At 40.6% G+C, this 25,575-nt stretch overlaps 1 protein-coding gene across 8 annotated transcripts in view; it reads left to right on the forward strand.

Moving 5' to 3' along the window:
* Nucleotides 1-11,280, forward strand: part of LOC138429141 (transmembrane protein 180-like) — a 46,856-nt gene extending 35,576 nt beyond the window's left edge. For 7 of the 8 annotated variants that reach the window (XM_069570334.1, XM_069570337.1, XM_069570336.1 and 4 more), the window contains one exon: nucleotides 11,000-11,280. In XM_069570334.1, the coding sequence (XP_069426435.1) occupies nucleotides 11,000-11,132 (133 nt within the window). In that variant the 3' untranslated portion in view covers nucleotides 11,133-11,280. The remainder of the gene's footprint in view (nucleotides 1-10,999) is intronic. The other variant, XM_069570338.1, reaches the window with a different exon arrangement.
* Nucleotides 11,281-25,575: the final 14,295 nt, after the last annotated feature.

Genomic DNA, 25,575 nt, shown 5'->3' on the forward strand with positions numbered 1-25,575 from the left:
GCCAGAGTTGGTTTTATATGAGAATTGCTGATGAAGGCCTGAGCTAAAGCACTGTCATGTGGAAGGTGAGGAGAAGCCCGAACCAAGAGAGGTTAGGGCATCAGAATTAACAGAATTTAGTGATCCTTGGATTTGGAGGCATGACTGATAATTGGGTAACTGTGTGTTAAGCAATGAGTGGCGTATATGAAAGAATTGTATGTGGACTGTTCTGGAACACATTTTTTGGTAGAACTTGATGAAACTCTCAGTCTTAGCTTTTCCATCTAGCAAGTGAATGTTTTCTACCTCCAATAGGGAAGCTGCTTGAAATCCCAGTAGCCTTAAAATCCTCAAACCATGTTGCCGAAGAAAACCATGGTGACTATTAATAAAAGGGGAGAGGAACAGATTCTGGGGTAGAAAGGACTCAAAGCTCATTTGCTGGTGAATGTGAGAGCAATGGAGAGAAAGAGTGCACTTACTTTGTGCTCCTCCAAATGTCCTTTGAGAAACACAAGCTCTAAAGCAATGGTTCTCAACCATGTTGCACACTGGAATCACTTGGAGCTTGAATAAGTCCTGATACCCAGGTCACACCTTTGACCAGTGAAATTGGACTCTCTGGGGGTGAGATCTGGGCATCAGTACTTCTAAAAGCTCCCTCGCTTGTTCTAGTGTGCAGCCGATGTGGAGGGCCTGCAGACTGACTTCCTTGAAAACAGAGGCCCCGGAGACTAATTCTTGTTGACTCAGGCGTAGATATGTGACAATCAGACACGTTGGCAGTCTAGTCTTGTGATATCATAAGCATTTTTTAGAGTTATAAACTTGTTCAGGGTACTCAAGTATCATTTATCTTTGATAATTTGACGTTTGGCATCTCGTGGCCTCACACAGTTATTGCCGATCTGAAAGTGTCCGACTGAAGTCCAGAGGCAACTGTATACTTAGCAGGATATGGGCTGATGATCAGAGAGTGCTATGAGAGCCACCAGTGTGACAAAGTTAGCAAAAATGTCTATGTGAAGTAAATGTCCTCCTTGGAAGGAGTTTCCTGATTAATATTTTACTATTGGAAGTGAGTTTCCTGATTAATATTTTACTATTACAATATACAGAGCTGTTTGGTTCAGGGATATTATTCTCTCCAACTGTGATTTTTGAAAGATGGTCTGTGACTCTTTGTTATAGTTAGAGAAATGTTTGTTCTGCAGGGGGTAGATTGTTTTCCTAAGTTTAGTAAATCTATGCAGTAGCCTGTAAATGTAATGGTTCAACTTGTTATTATTGGAGATTCATAAGAGAGGTACTTAGGCAAGAAAAGCAACATGTATTCTCTTCTAATTATAGGGGATAAGGTATTTCATGTAGTAATGTTAGAAATTGATTGCCTGATTAGTTTATACATGCAGTTTCTATTAAAAAATTGCAAGAAAGTCCACACTTTTCATACAAAATAAACAACAGTGAAATTCTAGTGTATTATAGAAAAAGGACTACTCTGTCCATTTGGTCAATTAATTATGCTTGCATGCTTTTATCAGCAAACATTTGCGGGTACCTACTGGATGTTAGCACTGAGCTGGAAGCCGAGATAAAGGAGTCGTACGACATGCTGCCTTTTCGCCTTTTAGTAGTTCACGTGGTGTTAGTGGCTGGAGGCATACCGGAAGGTCCAGGGCAATGAGCCAAGTCCAAGGTTAAGAGGCGCACATAGTGAAGGAAGAGCACAGACTTGGCCCTGGGGGGCTTAGCACTGGGCTGACTCCATATGGTAGCACTGTCTTTTAGCCCTGGCCAGATTCCTGCCGCTTGCTGCATATTCTGCAATAGAAACATACATTTTCCCAATGGTCAAAGTCTGTCAATTTCCTTGCTGTATTACAGTGTCATCCGTAAAGACTTTACAGGAAATGTAAATCAGATCCTTCACACACCCAAATAGAGTCTTCTAGATCAATCTGCCATACATACAAATGTGTTTTTAAATATTATATATGCAGCCTTCCTTTTTCTTGTCTTTTGTTCTGGAAGCCTCACAATAGATACTTCCCAAATTATACTTGCAACAAAAGTTCAGGAAATGACTTTTCTCTTAATAACAGAGTAAACAATACTGTCTTCAACTCTAGCAAAGAAGCAGAACCAAGATGAGTTGCTTCGGGGTGAATATCTGACACAGAAAAAATAACCTCAACTCTTGCTTTTTTTAAAAAACAAATTTTAATTGCTGGAAAATTGCTTTACAATGTCGTGACGGTTTCTGCCATACAACAGTGCAAATCAGCCATAATTATACATATGACACCTCCCTCCCCTCCCACCAACCCACCCTTAGATCATCAGAAAGCATCTGGCTGGGCTCCCTGTGTTATACAGCAGCTTCTCACAAGCTATCCGTTTAACACATGCTAGTATATATATGTCTGTGCTGCTTTCTCCACTTGTCTCACTCTCTCCTTCCTCCACTATGGCCACAAGTCTATTCTCTGTATCTGCGTCTCAACCCTACATTTTTTTAAATAACGAAAGCATTCTTGGTTACTCTATGTAGTTAATCATTAGAATCAATTTAAAAACTGGTTTTTGAAAACAAGGGCTTGCCATAGAGATTTACCACAGTGATAGCCTGGAGATCCTTAGGCACGGATCTCTCCTGACTTCTGTTTCCTATTAGGATGAAAGCAGCAGTCTTCTTTAGTGTTAAAGATTAAGTTACCTAGGGTAGAAATGAAATAGTCTTATGCGTTATACTTGGTTCTGGTGGATTTTGTTCTCTCAAAGTATCAAAACTATGTTATACTGTTGATTCTGTTATAGTTATGACATGCTTATTGTGAATTTCTTTATTAAAGTTTTACATATTCTCGCTTTATGAGGCTATTGATGAAGGATAGAGGACTAAAAAGGAAAAAAAAAAATGGCCTTTCTCTGAGGAGTTCATGCATCCTGCTATAGGATCACTAGGAGAGCTAGAAATACTCAGCAATTTAGAACTCTCCCATGTATTCAGAGCCTCAAATTTTGTACTTTGGTGAGACATGACTTTCACCTTCCCTATCACTGTCTGTTTGGGAACAAAAGATTAAAATATATACAAAATATCTTACAGTTGTGGATATGAACTGTGTACATGATAAGGATATGGACTTCCCAGGTGGCTCAGTGGTAAAGAATCCACCTGGCAATGTAGGAGCCATGGGTTCGATCCCTGGGTTGGGAAGATCCCCTGGAAAAGGAAATGGCAACCCACTCCAGTATTCTTGCCAGGAAAATCCCATGGACAGAGGAGGCTGGTGGGCTACAGTCCGTGGGGTCGCAGAGTCAGACATGACTGAGCAAGCACGCACATGTAAGCATGTACGTTCGTTGGGGTTGCTGGAATGAATATTGGGATAATCAGTCTTTTTTTTTTTTTTAGAATTTAAGAAATGTTTATTTATTTATTTGGCTGCACCAGGTATTACCTGCTACATATGGGATCTTTGAAGCACCATATAGGAACACTTCTTACTTGCAGCATGTGAACTCTTAGTTGCGGCATGTGGAATTTAGTTCCCTTAGCAGGGATCACACCTGGGTCCCCTACGTTGAGAAGAGTCTTAGCCACTGGACCACCAGGGAAGTCCTGGGATAATCAGTTTTTAACAAGATTCTTATAGTAAGTCCCTATTCCAACTGTGATGAACATGTGTAGCATTCTAAATTATTAGTAATATTTTGCCCAAAAGATTCTAACTGAAGCTGAAAAACTTTATTAATAGTGGCAGAAATAAGGCTGTGATGTGAAAATTTTGGTGTAGGAAATTTCTATCTGGAATTTCTTTGGACCATAATAATATATATCCTGTGTCTTGCCACGGAATTATCAATGTTGTGTTGATTTCTTCCCTATGGCTCACTTCTCTTCCTCTGTAAAGAAGGGTCATAATGTTTCATTGCAAAGGGACCGCCTGAGGACAAGATTATGTCCTAAGGAGGATATAACCAACACTGAAGATTTTTCTTTGGAGAAATATTATGACCTTTAGTCTTTATAGCTGGAAACATTAACAGTAGCCTCCAACCTCTGGCAAAGAAAAACAGGTGTATCAGAAGTTAAATCCTTACATTTCCGTGTCAGCAATGTGATCTACCAAGTTGCTCTTTTATTTTTAAACTGTTTGGCTGTGATGGGTCTTTGTTGTGCACAGGCTTTCCCTAGTTGTGGCGTGCGGGCTTCTGCGGTTGGGACTCAAGGGCTGCTTGTTGCAGCGTTCGAGCTTCTCTTGTATGTCCCTGTCTCCTCTTGCTGTGGAGCCCGGGCTCTAGAGCACACAGGCTCAGCGGTTTCAGCAGTTGCAGCACACTGGCTTCTCTAGTTGCAGTGCATGGGCTTAGTTGCCCCATGGCATGTGGGATCGTAGTTCCCCAACCAGGGATTGAACCTGCGTCCCTTGCATTGGAAGGCAGACTCTTAACCACTGGACCACCAGGGAAGTCCTTCCCGAGCTATTTTTTCTTGCTCTTGATATTCGTTGTAGACAGTTGCCTCTTCACAAGAGTTTCTGAATTCATTTCTGCAGAGAGTATATAAATTTCTCCTTCAAAAATGAGGGTTTTTTCCCTTCTAATAAATTTATATTATAAATATCTTTTTTTTTTTCCTGGAGAGATTTTTAGTTTAAATCTAGATAAAAATCTCAGCTCCAAACAGCTGTGGAATGTTGGGTGATGTAATAAACCTGGCTAAGCCTTAGAGTCTTCTTCAGGGTTATTGTGAAAATCAGTAGCAACAGAGGAAAATGTCAAACAGGGCCTGGCACACAGAAAGTCTGCCCTACGTGTCATGTCCTCACTTTTCTTACAAGGGGCTCATCAGGCTGACCCTGTGTGTCCGCTAAGTCGCTTCAGTTGTGTCTGACTCTTTGAGACCCTATGAATCATCCTAGAAAGGAGAAATTTCTTCCTAAGGAAGTAATAGCTCACATGGACTCAAGTATTCTGGACCCTAATTCAAAGGAGACTGTATGGCCACAGAAACCATAGTTTCTTTGGGCTTTTCCATCCTGGGCTCCTACTTCTCTGCAGGAGCATTTACAACACTGCTTTTGACATCAACTTCTTTGACAAGAGATGTCTATTTCTATACTACTAACCATCAACATATTTCATTGATCCAATTAGGAAGCAACATTTCTAATTTTATACATTTTTGAGCTTATATTGATAGCAGAAAAGGAGAGTGGAAAGGACGCCAACCCTGCTTTAGTTTTCAGATGTGGAAAAGCCCCAATGTGATAGGTCTGGAGGTGACAGATGACTTTTGTAGACCCCTTTACGTATAGAGCTGAATTTACAAATTGTTTAGCAAGGAAAGCTAAGCTAAGAAAATAAGCCAAGAGAATGAAGAAAAAGATTCCAGAGTAATATTTTAGAATGTAATAAGCTGCAGGTAGGTATTTTTCTTTTAAAGGTAGGTCATTGTGAGATAAAATTGGGTGCAAACATTTTTCCATAAGCAAAGGTTTTTATTATAAGATAAAATTAAATATATTTATCGTCTCTTTGCCTCCAATAGAATGTAAACTTTGTTGAAAGTAAGAATCATTGTTGATTTATTTACTCGACATTGTAAGAACCTAAATCAATAAGTGAGCAATAAATACTTGAGTGAATGAAATTATAAGCAGAGCTTCGGTATTATTTTTCTACCAGAGATTCATTTAAAAATGTTGTTAAGGCTGGAATTGACATTCTGAAAGCATAACAAGGCCAACTGGTCACTCTGTTGCGATTTAGTCCCTAAGTCATGTCTGACTCTTTGCAACCCCATAAACTACAGCATGCCAGGCTTCTCTGTACATCACTATCTCCCAGAGTTTGCTCAAACTCATGTCCATCGAGTCAGTGATGCCATCCAACCATCTCATCCTCTGTCATCCCCTTCTCCTCCTGCCCTCAATCTTTCCCAGCAGCAGAGTCTTCTCCGCTGAGTCAGCTCTTTGCATCAGGTAGCCAAAGTACTGGAGCTTCAGCTTCAGCGTCAGTCCTAATGAATATTCAGGGTTGATATCCTTTAGGATTTACTGGTTTGATTTCCTTCTCAAGAGTCTTCTCCAGCACTACAATTTGAAAGCATCAGTCCTTCGGCACTCAGCCTTCTTTATGGTCCAACGCTCACATCCATACATGACTAGTGGAAAAACCATAGCTTTGACTATATAGACTGCTGTCGGCAAAGTGATGTCTCTGTTTTTAATACACTGTCTAGGTTTCCCTAGTAGCTCAGTTGGTAAAGAATCTGCCTTCAATGCAGGAGACCCGGGTTTGATCCCTGGGTCGGGAAGATCCTCTGGAGAAGGAAATGGCAACCCACTCCAGTATTCTTGCCTGGAGAATTCCATGGACAGAGAGGAGCCTGGTGGGCTATATATAGTCCATGGGGTGGCAAAGAGTTGGACATGACTGTGTGAATAATTTTCACTTTCAGGTTTGTCATAGCTTTCCTTCCAAGAAGAGTGTCTTTTAATTTCATGGCTGCAGTCACTGTCTGCAGTCGCTGTCAGCCTTCTTTGGAGTCCAGGAAAATAAAATTTGTCTGTTTCAACTTTTTCCCCTTCTATTTGCCATGAAGTGATGGGACCAGATGTCATGATCTTAGTTTTTTGAATGCTGAGTTTTAAGCCAGCTTTTTCCCTCTTCTTTCGTTTTCATCAAGAGGCTCTCTCCTCCTTACTTTCTGCCATTAAAGTGCTATCATCTGCATATCTGAGGTTGTTGATATTTCTTCCAGCAACCTTGATTCCAGCTTGTGATTCATCCAGCCTGGTATTTCAAATGATGAACTCTGCATATATGTTAAACAAGCAGGGTGACAATATAGTCTTGACGTGCTCCTTTCCCAATTTGGACCAGTCCATTGTTCCAAATCTGGTTCTAACTGTTGCTTCTTGTCCTGCATACAGGTTTCTCAGGAGACAGGTAAGGTGGTTTGATATTTCCATCTCTTTAAGAATTTTCCAGTTTGTTGTGATCCACACAGTCAAAGGTTTTAGCATAGTCAATGAAGAAAGAGTAGATATTTTTCTGGAATTCCCTTGCTTTCCCTTGACAATTTGATCTCTGGTTCCTCTGCCTTTTCTAAATCCAGCTTGAACATCTGAAGTTCTCGGCTCACATTCTGTTGAAGCCTAGCTTGAAGGATTTTGAGCATTACCTTGCTGGCATGTGAAATGAGCCCAGTTGTATGGTAGTTTGAACATCCTTTGGAATTGCCCTTCCTTGGGGTTGGAATGAAAACTAATCTTTCCCAGTCTTGTGGCCACTGCTGAGTTTTCCAAATTTGCTGGCATATTAAGGGCAGCAGTTTAAAAGCATCATGATTTAGGATTTGAAATAGTTCAGCTAGAATTCCATAATGCCCACCGGCTTTGTTCATGGTAATGCTTCCTAAAGGCCCACTTGATTTCACATTCGAGGATATCTGGACTCTAGATGAATGACCACACCATTGTGGTTACCCAGGTCATTAAAACCTTTTTTGTATAGTTCTGTGTATTCTTGCCACCTCTTCTTAATCTCTTCCTCGTCTATTAGGTCCTTACTGTTTCCATCCTTTATGCTGCTATCCTTGCATGAAATATTCCCTTGATATCTCCAATTTTCTTGAAGAGATCTCTTTTTTCCCCCAACCTATTGTTTCCCTCTATTTCTTTGTATTGGCTTAAGAAGCCCTTCTTATCTCTCCTTGCTATTCTCTAAGTTCATCCATATCCCAGTAGAGGGTATGCAATGTGAAAGAGGAAAAGAAATTCTCTAAATCATGGGCATCTCTCCCAGATTAGAATAACATCTTAAAAGAAAGAGGAAATCTTAAGAAAAGAGCAGGAAGATCAAGGAAATTTTTGAAGCGCATCAAGTGATTCAGTGAAGTAATATGGAAATGAAAATGGTTGCAGCTTTAGTAATAATGGTGTCAGCCTTGAAAGCATTGGGGGTTAGACCACAACATGGTATTTATCAAACTACCTTAGTCATTTAAATGTTCATTCTGCTGCCTTCCCTTGAACTTCCAGCCTAAAACTCTCTCCCTGTAATGTTGTCAGCACACTCGCTGGAAGCTTTGCATCTGCAGATTATCACACATGTTCTCTACGCCTCCTCTCACCCTGGAAATAAAGAGAAAAGACAATTCTGTCTTGGAGATCAGAAATCTCCCAGAGAGAACCCATATCAGCTGGAATCTAATTTCTTGATATTTCTGAAACTGGAATCTGCTATAACTAGAGAATGCAGAAGGACAATGGGCTCCTATTGTTAAGCACTCAGATAAAAAGCAACACAGGTGCCTCAGCCAAGCAGAAACCAGTCTTTTCATGAAACACTGGGCTTTCAGCACATACTGTATAATTCCTTGACTAGCAGTTCACGGTCATGGTTCTGTGGCTTTTTTGTTCATTAAAGGTCTTGATTAGGCCACTTCCTTTCTTTTTCTGTGTGTTTAAGAAGTGTGTGATTTAGGCTGTGACAAGGTGGAACTTGGTCTTCCCTGGCAGCTTCAGTGGTAAAGAATCTGCCCAGGCAGAAGATGCAGGTTCAATTCCTGGTTCTGGAAGATTCCCCTGGTGAAGCAAATGGCAACCCACTCCAATATTCTTGCTTGGGAAATCTTACGGATAGAGGAGCCTGGCTGGCTATAGTCCATGGACGACTTAGTAACTGAACACCACCACCACTGACAACGTGGAGCTTGACTTTCCCTTACCTTTTGGCATCTTGCACCCGTTGTTGCCCCAGTCCCCCGATCTGGCCTGTCTTGTGGGTCCAGTCAGTGAGTAGTCAAAGGCGGGAAGCATCATGTTTCTACATTGCTATATCAAGTTCAAAAGTATAGTCATGACCTTGTCTTCTCATTCTCGAAATCTGTGATCAGCTCTTTCAAACCTCCTGTGGCTTAGTAATGACCAATAGAAATCACTGAATTCCATCCCTATAGTGGTCGGAGGCCAAATTATTGTAATTTGGACATAAGTGTCAATGGTAAAGATACAATTTTCAGGCCAGTTTAGCTGCAAGTGACAGAAACTCAATGGAAGTAAGCTCAAATGAAAAAGGGACTTACCAGCTCATATAACTGAAAAGTCAGACAGAGCTGGGCTCTGTGTAGGTAGTACTCAAATGATGTTAGGAATCTGTTTCTCTGCCCATGACTTTCCCTCTGTGTTGAGTGCAAACTTTTACCACGTGGCAGCAAGGTAACCCCAGCTTTACATGGGCCTACAGACTCAGATCCTAGAGGAAACATTTGTCCCAGTAGCACAGCAGAAGCTCCGAGCTGGACCCTGAAAGGCTCTGCGTGAGTCACATGTCCATTCCTGAGATAGCAGCTATAGTCCAACTCTGACCAGGTCTTGGTGTATGCCTGACATTGGGGTGGGAGCAGGGTAGTCGACATCCACTGAATCTTCAGGACTGAAACAGGCTTACTGTGGAAGAGGGCAAAAGATTTTTCTTAAAGGAAGAAATGCTAGGAAGACAAAACACCATGTGCACCTAGAAATGAAGTCTTCCATCGATAGTCCGGGTGGAGCAGAAATGTAACTGCATCCTGACAGCATAATGGGGCTCCTTTGTTACTTCTAGAGGCTACAGTCAGTGTGTGTTGGGAAGTCCAGCTGATGGCCCACACCTTTGTGACTGTCTCAGAGCCCAGAAAGTAGCAGCAGAGGAGCAAAGAATGGGAAAGTCATAGTCATCAATTCTTGGATTGAGTAGGACTCAAGGTGAAGCGTCGTTTTGTGAAGCAGTAATTGGAAGCAAACACAGTCCAGTCCAGAGCACCCAAGACCTTTCTGCCTGTGGCCTTTAGAGGCGGAGGTAGCAATGCTTAGATGTTTTCCCGTGATTCTAGTCAGAGGTCTTCTAGTTAATATCTACTTATCCTTTAGGACTCAGCTGAAATCCCACTTCCCTGGGAGAACCTTCTCCAGACTCTACCTGCAAACGCTCTGACTATGAGCTCCTATCTAATACTTTGCTTTTTTCCATCTCAGCATTTTTTCTTCATTTGTAATCATGGGTAAGTCAATCTTATTTATGATAACTTGATTAAGGTCTATCTCCAGAACTGGGAGGTGAGCTCCATGAAGTAGGAACTCAGTTTTGTCACCATTGGATAACCAGTCCTGAACCCAGTGCCTAGCACATTAATAATCACACAATACCTATTTTTTAAATGAGTGAATGACACATAGGTTCTGGTAATATCAACTGATTCTGGTATAAAAATATAACAAGCCACCTCCTTTTCTTGTACCATATAGTTTGACCTTGCCACTTACCTCCTCAATTGGCTGAATTAATGAGGTGCTATTTTAGATAGCCCAAGTAACCAAAGAGAAGCTGCAAACCAGATAATCAGCCCCCAAACAACCAGGAGGCCTCTTTTGCTGTGTATGATTTAAATGAAAAAGTATGATCTACTAAATATAATGGAGAACCATAGGCATCTTGGGCTTAATGAAGTTCTTGGCAGAAAAAGTTGTGTCATTTCTTAATATTATTATTAAGCCTGGTTTCCTCTCATAATCTCAAATTGTATAGAATGGAAGTCAATTTAGTAATAAAAATGAATGCCCAGCTCCTGCCTCTTTGAAACTCTCTGGATGGTGATTTCAAGACTACAGTGTCATGAGTATGTAGATACATATTTGTATGCATTATACCCACCTCCGCCTCTGTCCTCCTGCGCCCAGTGTGGGGTCCTTAGCTGTGGCCACAGCACTTCTCCCCAGGCATTGAGATCAAAGGAGTACGTATCAGCCTCCCCTGGTATAACCAACTAGAAGGTAGGGATTATTTACTTATTCAGTTATTTGAAAGAATCAAAATTATTTGATAAAATTACATTTAGTTTTTAAATGGGCTCAATAGATATCAAAACTTTTCTGAAACTTCTTGTTGTATAGCTTTGAGTTAATAAGAAAAGAAGCCACTGAAGAAACTAACTGTGTTTCAATATTTTTTTCCCTCTCAGTACAATCTTAGATCTTCATGACGCCATGTTTAATCTGATTTGCCTGGTCCCGCTGGGCATCGCAGCAATTCAGATCCTGGTTTGGAGCCCATTCTCCATCAGGAAGAAGACAGACTACACAGGGGCCTTCTAAGGGTGACACCAGCCATTACAGGAGCCAAATGAACTTCAGTTGTTTGTTCTCATAGAGTTTACATTATGCCAGAAGGCAAAGCTGTTCTTTATAACCTCTGATTTGTTTAGAAAAAAAATGAATAAAACAAACAAACAAAAAAAGTCCATCAAATGTATAAGTTTTTGACTCCATAATAAGAATGTTAAATATGGGGACTTCCCTGGTGGTCCACTGGGTAGGACTCTGTGCTCCCAATGCAGGGGCCCTGGGTTCGACACTTGGTGAGGGAAGTAGATTCTATATCCTGCAACTAAAGATTCCACATGCCACAACTAAAAAATTTTGCATGCCACAACTAAGACCCAGCATAGACAAATAAATAAATAAATATTTTTCAAAAGAACGTTAAATATGAATTAAATTGGCTGTTTCCAAGTGGTCTCACTGCCTGAACACAACCTTTCACTCCTTACCCCTGAATTGCTATGTGAGTTGCTTTGGGTTTCCCAGAACTCACCTGACTATGTGTGCCACTTTATTTTTTTTTTAAGCCCCATATTGCTTATTTGACTGATTTTATTAGTGATACCCCACCCCACCCCCCCCGCCAGTTTTCATTAAGTAATACTTTATCACAATTGTCTGTAGATTCCCTGTGATTAATAGTCAACAGATTTGGGAAATTCAGAGACCAGGATAAGAGGACTCATATAGTCCAGATTTCTGTGGTTCGCTGAGCTTTTGGTTGTGAAGAAGGAATTCAGCTGAACTCAACCTCTTAAAGAGAGGTTTCCGGGAAGGATGCAGTAGGTAAATTCATGGGCATCTGTGACAGGAAATGAAACAGGACTGGAGGCGAGAGTCAGGGTGCCTTTGTTTGTTCCTGTCACCTTCAGTCTTTTCTCTCTCATTGTCTCTCTCTCTTCTCTTCTCTATCTCAACTGGCTGAGAACCAGTTCAGTCACCCACCTTCATCTAACTGACTTGAACTCTATGTGCCTGTCTAGATTCTCTTATCCAGGAGTGATAATTGGCCCAGCATGAGACACTGAGACATACTGATGTGACAGAAATGCTTAATGATTGGCTCTATGGGAAAAAAGTAAGCACATATACATATGTAATTTTATTATAAATTTTACTGATAAAAATCTGTACAGTATATGACTTACAAATCATAATAAAACATGGCTCCTTTTTTGGAAGTTCCATATACCTATAATTTCCGCATGACTTGCTATTTCTTTTTCCTTATTTTTTGGCCACAGGGTGAGTCATGCAGGATCTCAGTTCCCTCACCAGGGATTGAACCTGTATTCCTTGCAGTGGAAGAACTGAGGCTTAACCACTGCACTGTTAGGGAAGTCCCATAACTTGCTATTTCTTACAAATTCCATATTCCATTAGAAGTTTCTATAATTGGCGACAATAGTCATGAAATCAAAACTATGAATAAATGCTTGATTATCATTCAATTCCAAAAAAAGTCACCCATGTCATTAACCAAGGAGTGTAGTTCCAACCTAAATATTGTTTTATATTTTGTTTCTGTTAATGAGTAAGACAAAACAAATAATGAAGACACAACTTCAGAACTGCACTCAGTCAGCCACGACATGAGCAACCTCTTTGATTAATTGAATGGTAGGTTTTGAGTACAGGAAAGAATACGTTCTGAATTTCTTACATTTTTCACAGTGTACCAGCTACAGACATGACAGTTTGGGGTTTAATCCGCATTATTTTGAGTTAATCTGCATTATTAACATTTTATTGCTTCCTTAAATCTAGTCCAGGGGTCGGCAAACTATCACTCCTGGGCCAAATCCAACCTTTGGCCTATTTTTGTATAGTAACAGGCTTCCCAAGTGGTGCAGTGGTAAAGAATCTTCCTGCTAATGCAGGAGATCGACCCCTGGATCAGGAAGATTCCCTGGTGAAGGAAAGTGGAATCCCACTCCAGTATTCTTGCCTGGAAAAATTCCATGGGCAGAGGAGCCTGGTAGGCTGCAGTCCATGGGGTCACAAAGAGCTGGACATGACTGAGCTCACACGCATGCATGAGATCCAAGCATAAGTTTAAAGGCTGATAATTAAAACTATGCAACAGAAACTGCATGTGGGTGCAAAGCTTAAAATACTATTTGGCTCTTCACCGAAAAAGTTTGCTGACCCCTGGATTAGACAATCAACAAAACAAAGCAGAAGTTTACACTAATTTTCATGGTGTTAATACATCTAACATGGCTAATTTCAAGCTACAAATGTAATATCAGTGAACACAGATTTGAGAAGTGCTAAGTAGCATACCACTGTAAAATCAGAAAGCAAAACAAAAATCATAATTGCATATACACATGTCATATCACATATACACATTCTATCACATCTAGAATAGACATTAATAACATTACAGAGAGACTTCCTTGGTGGTCCAGTGGTTAAGACTCCATGCTTCCACTGCAGGGAGTGTGGGTTCAGTCCCTAGTTGGGGAACTAAAATCTCACATGCTGCAAGTTATGGCGAAAAAAACAAAGAATAAAAATAAAAAATGAGCAGTGTTTTGAGTTATCACCTCTGTTTTTAATATAATGTGTGTATATATACACATATGTATATACATTTAATATAGTGTATATATATGATTTTATATATATATATATATATATATATAATCACTGTGGATGGTGACTGCAGCCATGAAATTAAAAGATGCTTGCTCCTTGGAAGGAAAGCTATGACAAACCTAGACATCTTATTAAAAAGCAGAGACATCACTTTGCCAACCAATGTCCATATAGTCAAAGCTATGGTTTTTCCAGTAGTCATGTATGGATGTGAAGGTTGGACCATAAAGAAGGCTGAGTGCTGAAGAACTGATGTTTCCTAATTGTGGTGCTGGAGAAGACTCTTGAGAGTCCCTTGGACTACAAGGAGATCAATCAATCTTAAAGGAAATCAACCCTGAATATTCATTGGAAGGACTGATGCTGAAGCTGAAGCTCCAGTACTTTGGCTACCTGATGCCAAGAGCTGACTCATTGGAATAGACCCTGCTGCTGGGAAAGATTGAGGGCAGGAGGTGAAGGTGGCAACAGAAGATAAGAGGGTTGGATGGCATCATCTACTCAATGGACATGGGTTTGAGCAAGCTCTGGGAGGTAGTGAAGGACAGGGAAACCTGGCATGCTGCAGTCCATGGGGTCACAAAGAGATGGACACAGTTGAGCTACTGAACATCAATATGTATATATGGACTTCTCTGTTGGCTCAGACAGTAAAGAATCTGTCTGCAATGAAGGAGACCAGAGTTTGCTCCCTGGGTTGACAAGATCCTCTGGAGAAGGATATGTCTACCCATTTTATTATTCTCACCTGGAGAATTCCATGGACAGAGGAGCCTGGGAGGCTACAGTCCATGGGGTTGCAAAGAGTTGGACATGTCTGAATGACTAAGCATGTATCCATGCATAAGTTTATATATAATTTTAAAATAATGGCCACTTTAAAACCCAGCTTGAGAATTCCTGAAAAGTTAGCAATGGCTCTCACCAGCTAGCTTACCACTGGGTGTACTTCACAAAAGTGCTGTCTGTGTTGCTGCTACTTGGTCTGTGGGTGGGCATGTTCAATAAGAAGTGTAAGAGGTGTAGGTGAAATAGACCTGATTCATATTCTGAGTTCTCTGATTCAAGCCAGGCCTTTGCAGTAAGAGAGCGCAAAATTTTGTACAGTTCCTGAATTTGTTTTCTTTTTGCTTTCCCTGAAATCAGCAAAGTTCTTTCAGGGCCTGGAGATGGGGAAGGCCAGAGATGGTGATGTTGATGGCAGTATCTTCCAGCAAGGTCTGTTAATCATAAATTCACACACTTAATCTTAAAAGGGAAGCTAAAGATTGTGAAGAAATTTGTATTTGTGTAAACTGTAATGTGCAGCATATCATGTGAGGAGAGAATCAGTGGACTTGAAGATACATCAATGGAAATTACAGGCATGCCTCAGTCTATTGTGCTTTACTTTATTGCACTCCACAGACACTGCTCTTTTTATAAACTGAAGTTTTGTGGCAACTCTGAGACAAGCAAGTCTATCAGCATCATTTTCCCAGAAGCATTTTCTCACTTTTTGGTAATTCTTATACAATATTTCTAAATTTTTCATTGTTATATTTGTTATAGTGATCTGTGATCAGTGATCTCTGATATTACTATGCAAAAAGATTACAATTCTCTGAAGTCTCAGATAGCATTTTTAAAGCAATAAAGTGTTTTAAAATTATGTACATAGGGTTTTAAAAAATTTTGTATTGGAGTATAGTTGACTTACAGAGGAGGGCATGGCAACCTAGTCCAGTACTCTTGTCTGGAGAATCCCATAGACAGAGGATCCTGGGGGGCTATAGTAGATAGGGCCGCAAATAGTCGGACACAACTGAAGTGACTTAGCATGCATGCATTTAGTTGATTTACAATGTTGTGTTAGTTTCAGGTGTACAGTGAGTGAAGTGAATCAGTTATATATATCCACTCTTTTTTAGATTCTTTTCCCATATAGTCATTACAGAGTATTGAGTAGAGTTCTCTCTGTAATACAGTAGGTTCTTATTAGTTATCTATTTTATATATAGTAGTGTGTACATTGAGTTTTTGATATAATGTTGTTGTACATTTAATAGACTACAGTATAGTATGCTTCCCTAGTAGCTCAATAGTAAAGAATCTGCCTGCAATGCAGGAGACCTCAGTTCAATTCCTGGGTTGGGAAGATGCCCTGAAGAAAGAAGTGGCAACCACTCCAGTATTCTTGTTTACAGAATTCCATGGACAGAGGAGCCTGGAAGGCTTCAGTCCACGAGGTCACCAAGAGTTGGACATGACTGAGTGATTAACACTTTCACTTTCACATAGTGTAGACATAACTTCTAGATTCACTGGGGAACCAAAAAATTCATGTGATATTCACATTATTATGGTGATCTGGAACTAAATCCACAAGACTGCCAAGATATACCTGTATTCAAGCTGAAACACACACACGGAAAGAGGAGACAGAGAAAGTAGAATACCCAAGATATTTGGGACAATATGGAGCAAACATACATTTGAATGAAATGCCAAAGAAAAGAAGAAAAAGAGACCAGTTCACAAGAAATATTTAAAGAAACAATAATCAAGAGCTTGTTATTTGTTTGTTGTTTTTATATAATGAAAGACAGCAAACCAAGAAACTCAAGATCCAAGTAGCTCAGAGAACCAGGATAAATAAAATACCAGGATAAATATACAAATAAACTTATAAGGCAAAACCATATTATGTGATGGACACATCAATATGAGGGACACATAATATTGAAACTGATAAAAACCAAAGATAAGGATGAATTATTGAAGGCAGCTAGAGAAATAAGACACATTACATACAGAGGAATAAAAATCAGAATTAATAACAGCAGACTGTAAGTCAGAAACTATGTAAGACTTAAGACAATGGAATGACATCTTAAAAATTTTGAAAGAAAAATATCTGTTAACCCAGAATTTTATACACAGTGTAAATGTCTTTAAAAGTTAAGGTGAAATAAAGACTTTTCAGACAAACAAAATCTGAGAGAATTCAGTACCAACAGACCTGCATTATATGAAATGCTCAAGAAAGTTACCAGGTAGAAACTTGGATCTTTACTAAGAAATGAAAATCTCTGAAAGTGATTAAAATGAAGATAAGTATAAAAGACATTTTTTTCTTATTTTCAATCAATTTAAAAGGTAAATGAGGATCCCTCATACATTATGTAGGACTGTAAAATGGTAATGCCAGTGGAATACGGTTTTGCAGTTTCTTATTAAAACTAAGCATGCATTGTCATGCAAACCAGCAATTGCACTCTTGCGCATTTATCCCAGAGAAACAAAAACCTTATGTTTAGACAATAACCTGTGAATGACTATTCATAGCAGCTCTATTCACAATAGCCCAAAACTGAACAGCTCTGATGTCCTCCAACAGGAAAATAGTTAATAAACTGTGATACACATAACCCATCAAATACTGTTCTACAGTAAAAATGGTACAACTTGGATGACTCTCCAGGGAATTATACTGAGCGAAAAAAGCCAGTCACAAAATGTTGCACCCTGTATGACTAGTTTATGTATAGTTTTTAAAATAAGAGAATCTTAGAAATGGAGGACAGATTTATGGTCTTTGGGGGTTTGGGACAGGGTGAGGAGGTAGAGAGATTGGTGCGGTTACGAAAGGACAACATGAGCAATCTTCGTGGTGATGAAACTGCTCTGAATCTTGACCATGGTGGTGAATACATAAACCTACATGTCACAAAACTGTATGGAACTAACCATCAGTTCATGGGAAATAGACGGGGAAACAGCGGAAACAGTGACAGACTTTATTTTTTTGGGATCCAAAATCACTGCAGATGGTGACTGCAGCCATGAAATTAAAAGACGCTTACTCCTTGGAAGAAAAGTTATAAGCAACCTAGATAGTATATTCAAAAGCAGAGACATTACTTTGCCGACTAAGGTCTGTCTAGTCAAGGCTATGGTTTTTCCTGTGATCATGTATGGATGTGAGAGTTGGATTATGAAGAAGGCTGAGCGCCAAAGAATTGATGCCTTTGAACTGTGGTGTTGGAGAAGACTCTTGAGAGTCCCTTGGACTGCAAGGAGATCCAACCAATCCATTCTGAAGGAGATCAGCCCTGGGATTTCTTTGGAAGGAATGATGCTAAAGATGAAGCTCCAGTACTTTGGCCACCTCATGCGAAGAGTTGACTCATTGGAAAAGACTCTGATGCTGGGAGGGATTGGGGGCAGGAGGAGAAGGGGATGACCCAGGATGAGATGGCTGGATGGCATCACGGACTCGATGGACGTGAGTCTGAGTGAACTCCGGGAGATGGTGATGGACAGGGAGGCCTGGAGTGCTTTGCGATTCATGGGGTCGCAAAGAGTCGGACATGACTGAGCGACTGAACTGAACTGAACTGAAACACACACACAGACATACAAGTAAGACTGGAAATCAGAATAAGATCAGTAGATTGTATTAATATCAGTGTTGATTCTGGTTGTGATATTATACTACAGCTTGAAAGATGTTACCATTAGAGTAAACAGGGTTAAGGTACATGAATCTCTCTGTATCATTTCTTACCACAGCATGTGAACCTATAATTACTTCGATAAAATTTTCAATAAAAGATGATTGACCATCTGAAGTAAAAGAGCAGTAATGTATATAATGTATTATAGAATTACAGAATATGCAAAAATAAAATGTAGGACAAAAATACCCTAGAATATGGGAGGAATTGGGTGTCATAAGATTCTTATGCTAGGTGGGAAGAGATAGAATATTTTAAGGTAGAATCTAAATAATTAAAGATTTTAATTCTAAACTCTAGGGCAATTATTAAATACATATTTTTAAAGTGAGGCACAAATAAAAACCAATAGTGGAGATACAATAATAAGAATTACTCAAGAGCATGCAGAAAAAGAGGAAGATGCACACAGTTGAAAGATAAACCACGTCCATAGCTTAGAAGAATTAATATTGTTAAAATGACCAAACCAAAGTTATCAAGATTCATTGCAATCCCTATCAAAATACCAATGGTATTTTCCACAGAGTTAGAACAAATAATTCGAAAATTTGTAGAAAACACACAAGACCCTGAACAGTCAAAACAATCTATGGGTGGTTGCCAGAGTGGGGAGATGGAGGAGAAGAGAAATAGGCGGAGATTGAAACGTATAAACTTATAAACTTTTGATTACGAAATAAATTAGTGTTGGATATGAAGTGTACAGTGTGGGGAACATAGTCAATAATTATGTAATATCTTTGCATGGTGACAGGTGGTAATTAGATTTATCATGGTGATCATTTTGAAGTGTATAGAAATATAGAATCACTATGCTGTATACCAGGAACTGACATAGTGTTGCATATCAAGTATAATTCAAAAGCAACAAACAACCTCATGGAAAAAGAGATCAGATTTGTGGTTATCGGAGATAGTGGAGGGGAAGGGGAAGTGGGGATTGGATGAAGGTGGTCAAAAGGTACAAACCTCCAGCTGCATGCATGCATGCTAAGTCGCCTCAGTTGTGTCCTACTCTTTGTGATCCTATGGACTGTGACCTGCCAGGCTCCTCTGTTTATGGAACTTGCCAGGCAAGAATACTGAAGTGTGTTGCCATGCCTTTCTCCAGGGCATCTTCCCTCTCCAGGGACTGAACCCACATCTCCTGCACTGGTGGGCAGATTCTTCATCACTGAGCCACCTGAGAGGCCCCATTGAAAGATACTGTTAAGAAACAGAAACGGTAAGCCATAGACTGGGAAAAAATATTTTCAAAGTTCATCTTTTTTAAAGGACTTTCAGGTAGAATAATAACTCTCACAACTAATGAACAGGTAATAAACAACCTAATTTTAAAAATGGACAAATACTTGAACAGACATTCCACCAAAGAAGACACACAGATGGAAAATGAGTATAAGAAAAGATGTTTAACATTATTGGTCATTAGGAAAATCCAAATTAAATGGGATATCACTATGTAACTATTAGAATGGCTAAAATAAAAGCTAATAATATGAGAATTCCCTGGCAGTCCAGTGGTTAGGACTCTGTACTTGCACTACTGTGGGCCTGGGTTTGATTCCTGGTCAGGGAATAGGATCCTGCAAGCTAAGTGGCATGGAAAAAAAAAAAAATCCACATTTCAATGAACAGAATTTTAAAAAACAAGCTAATAATACTGCATGTTGACAAGATGGTGGAGCACTCAGAATGCTCATGCTTCCTGGTAGAATTAAAATGGTCCAGCTGCTCTGGAAAACAGTTTTGGCAGCTTCTGATAAATTTAGATATACACTTGACATGTACTGCAGAATTCCCACTGCCAGCTATTTGCCCAGAAGAAAGAAAAACTATGTTCACTCCAAATATGTACACATTTGTTTATGGCTTTATAATTACCCCCCTCCGAACTAGAAACAAGTGTCCTCCAGTTGGTCAACTGGTACACAAGGCGTGGTACATGTACTCAGTGGAATACTAAACGTCAATGGAAAAGCGATACTGCTGATACTAACGACAGCATAAATGAATGTCAAATGCATTATGCTAAGTGAAAGAAGTTAGACTTAAAGATTATCTACTGTATGATTCCATTTACATGACATTCTGGAAAAGGCAAAACTACCAGGGCAGCAAACACATGAGTGGTTGCCAGGGCCTGAAGGCGGGGAGGCAGGCTGGCTACAAAGGGCCACAGGGATTTTAGGCAAGGGAAGTACTCTGCATTTTGATTGTCATGGCAGCGTTCAAATCTTACTGAACATCAGGGAATTCACAGTAAAGAAAAACTCTGTGAATGTAAAGTATGTGCAAAAGCCTTCACTGAGTATGCAGGACTTAACCAACTCCGGAGAATCCACGCTGGAGAGAAACTTTTTGAATGATGACCTGTATGCGGGTGAACTTTTAGTCAGAGCTCAGAACCTGTAATAAATCACAGAACTCACTCAGGGGAAAAACTTTACTAATGTGGTGAGTATGGAAAAACTTTTCGATTGAACTCAACCCTGATCATTCCTCAGAGAAGTCACACTGGGGAGAAGCCCTATAAATGTGATGAGTGTGGTGAAGCCCTCAGTCAGCGCTCAGGCTTAACAAACACAAGTTAGGAGGGAAGCATGGAAACTCTCCTAAACCAAGAAAACATGTGTGATGAGTGTGGGGAGACCGTCACACAATTAACTAGCTTGAGAAATCACAAAAGAATCCACATGGGGGATAAGACCTACCAATGTCCTGAATGTGGCAGGGCCTTCACAAGGCCTGATATATTTGGGACCCCATGGACTATAGCCCACCAGGCTCCTCTGTCCATGGGATTCTCCAGGCAAGAATACTAGAGTGGGTTGCCATGCCCTCCTCCAGGGGATCTTCACAACCCAGGGATCGAACCCAGGTCTCCTGCATTGCAGGAAGATTCTTTACCTACTGAGCCACACGGGAAGCCCCTTCACAAGCGGAGACCATCTTTCTGAACATCAGCGAATGCTTCTCCTTGTTGTGAATTCCCTGATGTTCAGAAAGATCTTTTCCACTTGTGAAGGGGCTTCCCCAGTGGCTCAGTAGGTAAAGAATCTTCCTGCAATGCAGGAGACCTGGGTTCGATCCCTGGGTTGTGAAGATCCCCTGGAGGAGGGCATGGCAACCCACTCTAGTATTCTTGCCTGGAGAATCGAGAGTGTGGCAAAGCCTTCAGTCAGAAGTCAGGTCTTATTTATTCATCATCTCAAAATCCACACACTAGAGAAACGTTTCAAATGTTCTGCATGTGGGCAAGCCTTCAGCTTTAAATCTCAATAAACACAAGAGAGTCCACTCTGAGGAAAAATCCTATACAGATAAATATTCCGGGAAGGCTACAGGCAGACAGCAACACTGATCCAGCATCAGACAGGCCACATCCTGCTAAGTGTGAGTGAAGTGACGCTTGCAGTAAAAGCTCAGTTCTGATTAGGCCCCAGAGAATACACTGAAATGACTCCTTGCCGAGGTATTTGGAGACAACTTCAAGTAGAGTTCAGAATACTTTTTAATTGAGATAAAATGTTTCTTGAACTTCGTTATTTACAGAACGTCAGTGATACCAAGCTGAAAACTTGTTTAAAGGTTATAAATGCTGGTTGTTGCTCAGTTGTGTCAGACTCTTGGCCACCCCATGGACTGCAGCACACCAGGCTTCTCTGTCCTTCACCATCTCCTGGACTTTGCTCAAACTCATGCTCATTGAGTCGGTGATGCCATCCAACCATGTCATCCTCTGTCGTCTCTTCTCCTCCTGGCTTCAATCTTTCCCAGCATCAGGGTCTTTTCCAATGAGTCGGCTCTTCGCGTCAGGTGGCCAAAGTACTGGAACTTCAGTTTCAGCATCAGTGCTTCCAGTGAACATTCAGGATTGATTTCCTTTAAGACTGGCTGATTTGATCTGCTTGCAGTCCAAGGGACACTCAAGGGTCTTCACCAACTACAGTTCAAAAGCATCAGTTCTTCAGTGCTCAGCCTTTTTTCCCCACCCCCAACCCCTCTCAGCCTTCTTTACCCTGCCCCTCACCCCTCTCAGCCTTCTTTATGGTCCAACTCACATCCATACATGACTACTGGAAAAACCATAACTTCCTATTACAAACCTTTGTAGGCAAAGTAATGTCTCTGCTTTTTAATATGCTATCTAGGTTGGTCATTGCTTTTCCTCCATGGAGCAAGCGTCTTTTAATTTCATGGCTGCAGTCATCATCTGCAGTGATTTTGGAGCTCAAGAAAATAAAGTCTATCACTGTTTCCATTGTTTCCCCATCTATTTGCCATGAAGTGAATGGGCCAGATGCCATGATCTTAGTTTTTTGAATGCTGAGCTTTAAGCCAGCTTTTTCATTCTCCTCTTTCACCTTCACCAAGAGGCTCTTTAGTTCCCCTTTGCTTTCTGCCATAAGGGTGGTATCATCTGCCTATCTGAGGTTATTGATATTTCTCCCGGCAATCTTAATTCCACCTTGTGCTTCATCCAGCCCTGCATTTCACATGATGTACTCTGCATATAAGTTAAATAAGCAGGGTGACAATGTACAGCCTTGATGTACTCCTTTCCCAATTTGGATCCACTCTGTTGTTCCATGTCTGGTTCTAAGTGTTGCTTCTTGACCTGAATACAGGTTTGTCAGGAAGTGGTCTGGTATTCCCATGTCTTTAAGAATTTTCCAGTTTGTTGTGATCCACGCAGTCAAAGGCTTTAGTGTAGTCCATGAAGCAGAAATAGATGTTTTTCTGGAATTCTCTTGCTTTTTCTACAAATGCTAGAAAAGTTGAGAATTTGGAAAAATAAGCATCAACAAGAAATTTACCTGGGATTACCTTTGTTAAATGAAATGAAGTGTCAGTTAATACAATGAAAAGGTACACAAGGGCAATTGTAAAAAAAAAAAAAATTATATACTGAATTCATTAGCTTTTATGTTTTGCTTTTTCAATCATTGATTTCTAATGAGCCTTAGCCTAGCCGAATGTTGAAATTGCTTCTCTTAGTACAGTTGAGGTCACTGGACTATTCTAGAGCTTGGAATATGCAAGATGATCTGTTTCCCTTCTACCTTGGCTACCTAACCAAGCCTCTGACCAGAACTGGTGGCCTGCAGACCCTCCCTGATGCCCACACCCAGAACTAGCATGTCCTGGTGAAAAAGGATGTGTTATATTCTAGGTGATGCTTCTGGGGGGCTCAGAGGTAAAAAATCCGCCTGTGAAGCAGGAGACTCGGGTTCGATTTCTGGGTCGGGAAGATCCCCTAGAGAAGGAAATAGCTACCCACTCCTGCGTTCTTGCCTGGAAAATCCTGTGGACGGAGGAACCTGGTGGGCTATAGTCCACGGGGTTGCAAAGAGCTGGACACGACTTAGTAACTAAAGAACAACAGCAGGTGGTCTTCCCTGATGGCTCAGATGGAAGATGGTAAAGAATCTGACTGCAATGCAGGAGACCCAGGTTCGATCCCTGGGTTGGGAATATCCCCTAGAGAAGGGGATAGCTACCCACTCCAGTATTCTTGCCTGGAGAATTCCATGGACAGAGGAGCCTGGTGGGCTACAGTCCATGGGATCGCAGAGTCGGACACAACTGAGCGACTAACACACACACACAGAGTTGTATGCATTTGTCAAGACTCATAAATTGTATACTACATAGGGTGACTGGAAAAAATTTACAGACCATAACATTTATTTTCATTTTATTTTGGGAAGATTGTCCTAAAGCAATTACACAAATACCATTTAACTTGCTATTTAGAAATGCTATTTTCCTCTTTTGGGTTATCTGCACACTTAAAAAAATAACTGGTTCATTAAAGGATAATCTCATGGACTTCCCTGGTGGCCTAGTGGTCAAGAATCTGCCTGTCAATGCAGGGGACATGGGTTCGATCCCTGGTTAGGGAAGATCTCACATGTTGTGGAGCAACTAAGCCTGTGTGCCATAACTACTGAGCCAACACTCCATGACTAGAGAGTGGTCCCTGCTTGCCACAAACAAAGAAGGCCAACGTGCAGCAATGAAGACCCAATGCAATAAAAAATTAAATAATATCATGACTTCTGAATACTTTTAATTAAAGTGCATATTGCTTCTGCTAAGGATCTCATCTCTGACTTCTCCCTGGTGAAGCATGTTGAAAACTCTATTTATGGCAGGATTCTGAATCAACACACCTGGAATGGCCCAAGAAACTGCATTTAATCAGCATCACCAGGGAGTCTGAAGCTAGTGGTCAAAGGATGGCTAATTACCACTAGGAGGCAGTAGAGCTTTGTGTGAAGAAAGTGGGTTCTGCGATCAGACTGCCTGCTTTCAAGCCATGCTTCAGTTGCTCATTTGCTGTGCAATGGAAGCTGTCTGTGCCTTAGATTCTTTTCTGTTAAAAAAAAAGATAACAATAGTATCAACCTTATTAAATTGTAGTGAGGATTGAAAGTGTTAGCACAAAGCCTGGTGTCTGGTACACGCTGTCCTTGTTAGCAGGATGTGTGATACTCTGGCAGCGCTGTTGTAGGAGGCTCCGTTTCTGGAACAGTGAGGCTGTAGTTCAGACGGAGAATTTCATGTGGTTCTACCACAGCTCCAGAGTGCTTTTCCTCCAGGTACTTTCTAGGCGACTAGGCAAGTCTCACACAGTGAAACAGAAGGTGGAGCTAAAGGAGAGGGTGATGGATACGGGCTGGGGGGAGTCAGAAATGCAAGGATTTTGGTTTCAGGTCATAAGGAGCTGACAATTAGTCAAGCACATCACTCTCAAAACAAAAAATATCTCCATTTCTAAACTTTGTCCCAGTCATGTACTCTGCAGGAAATTGTTTCCCATTTATCTTATAGAGTGTTATGCAACTCTGAATTTATGAGATCTGTTTTTAAAGTGTCAGGGGAAACACAGAAAATCATACCACTTCTCTTGTATACTATGTAAGTACAGATATGTTTATATTAGCCTTTGGGAAAAAGCCACAGAATTTATAATTCACAAAAGAAAGTAAGCAGATGAAGTAGCAGATCCTGTAACTGGCAGAGACTTTAAGAGTCTCTGATCCAAGTCCCATGACCTTACCTACGGGTAGTCTTTATTAATCTCCAATTTTACAGACAAAATGATTAAGGTTATACGATTTTCCAAGGTCACACAGAAAGTATCAGGATTGTAACTAGAATTTTAACTTCCTGCCTCCTGCAGTAAATATTCATCCTGTTTTTGACGGTAAAGATGAGGGCTGAACAAACTGATACAGGGACAAGGGACTGGGAGGGAGTCTGTGGTGGGACAGAAAAGGCTTTGAAAAAGAACCACAGGTATCTGAGAAAGCCTCATTCCC

The sequence above is a fragment of the Ovis canadensis genome, chromosome 24 (assembly GCF_042477335.2).
Source record: "Ovis canadensis isolate MfBH-ARS-UI-01 breed Bighorn chromosome 24, ARS-UI_OviCan_v2, whole genome shotgun sequence".
NCBI lineage: Eukaryota > Metazoa > Chordata > Mammalia > Artiodactyla > Bovidae > Ovis > Ovis canadensis.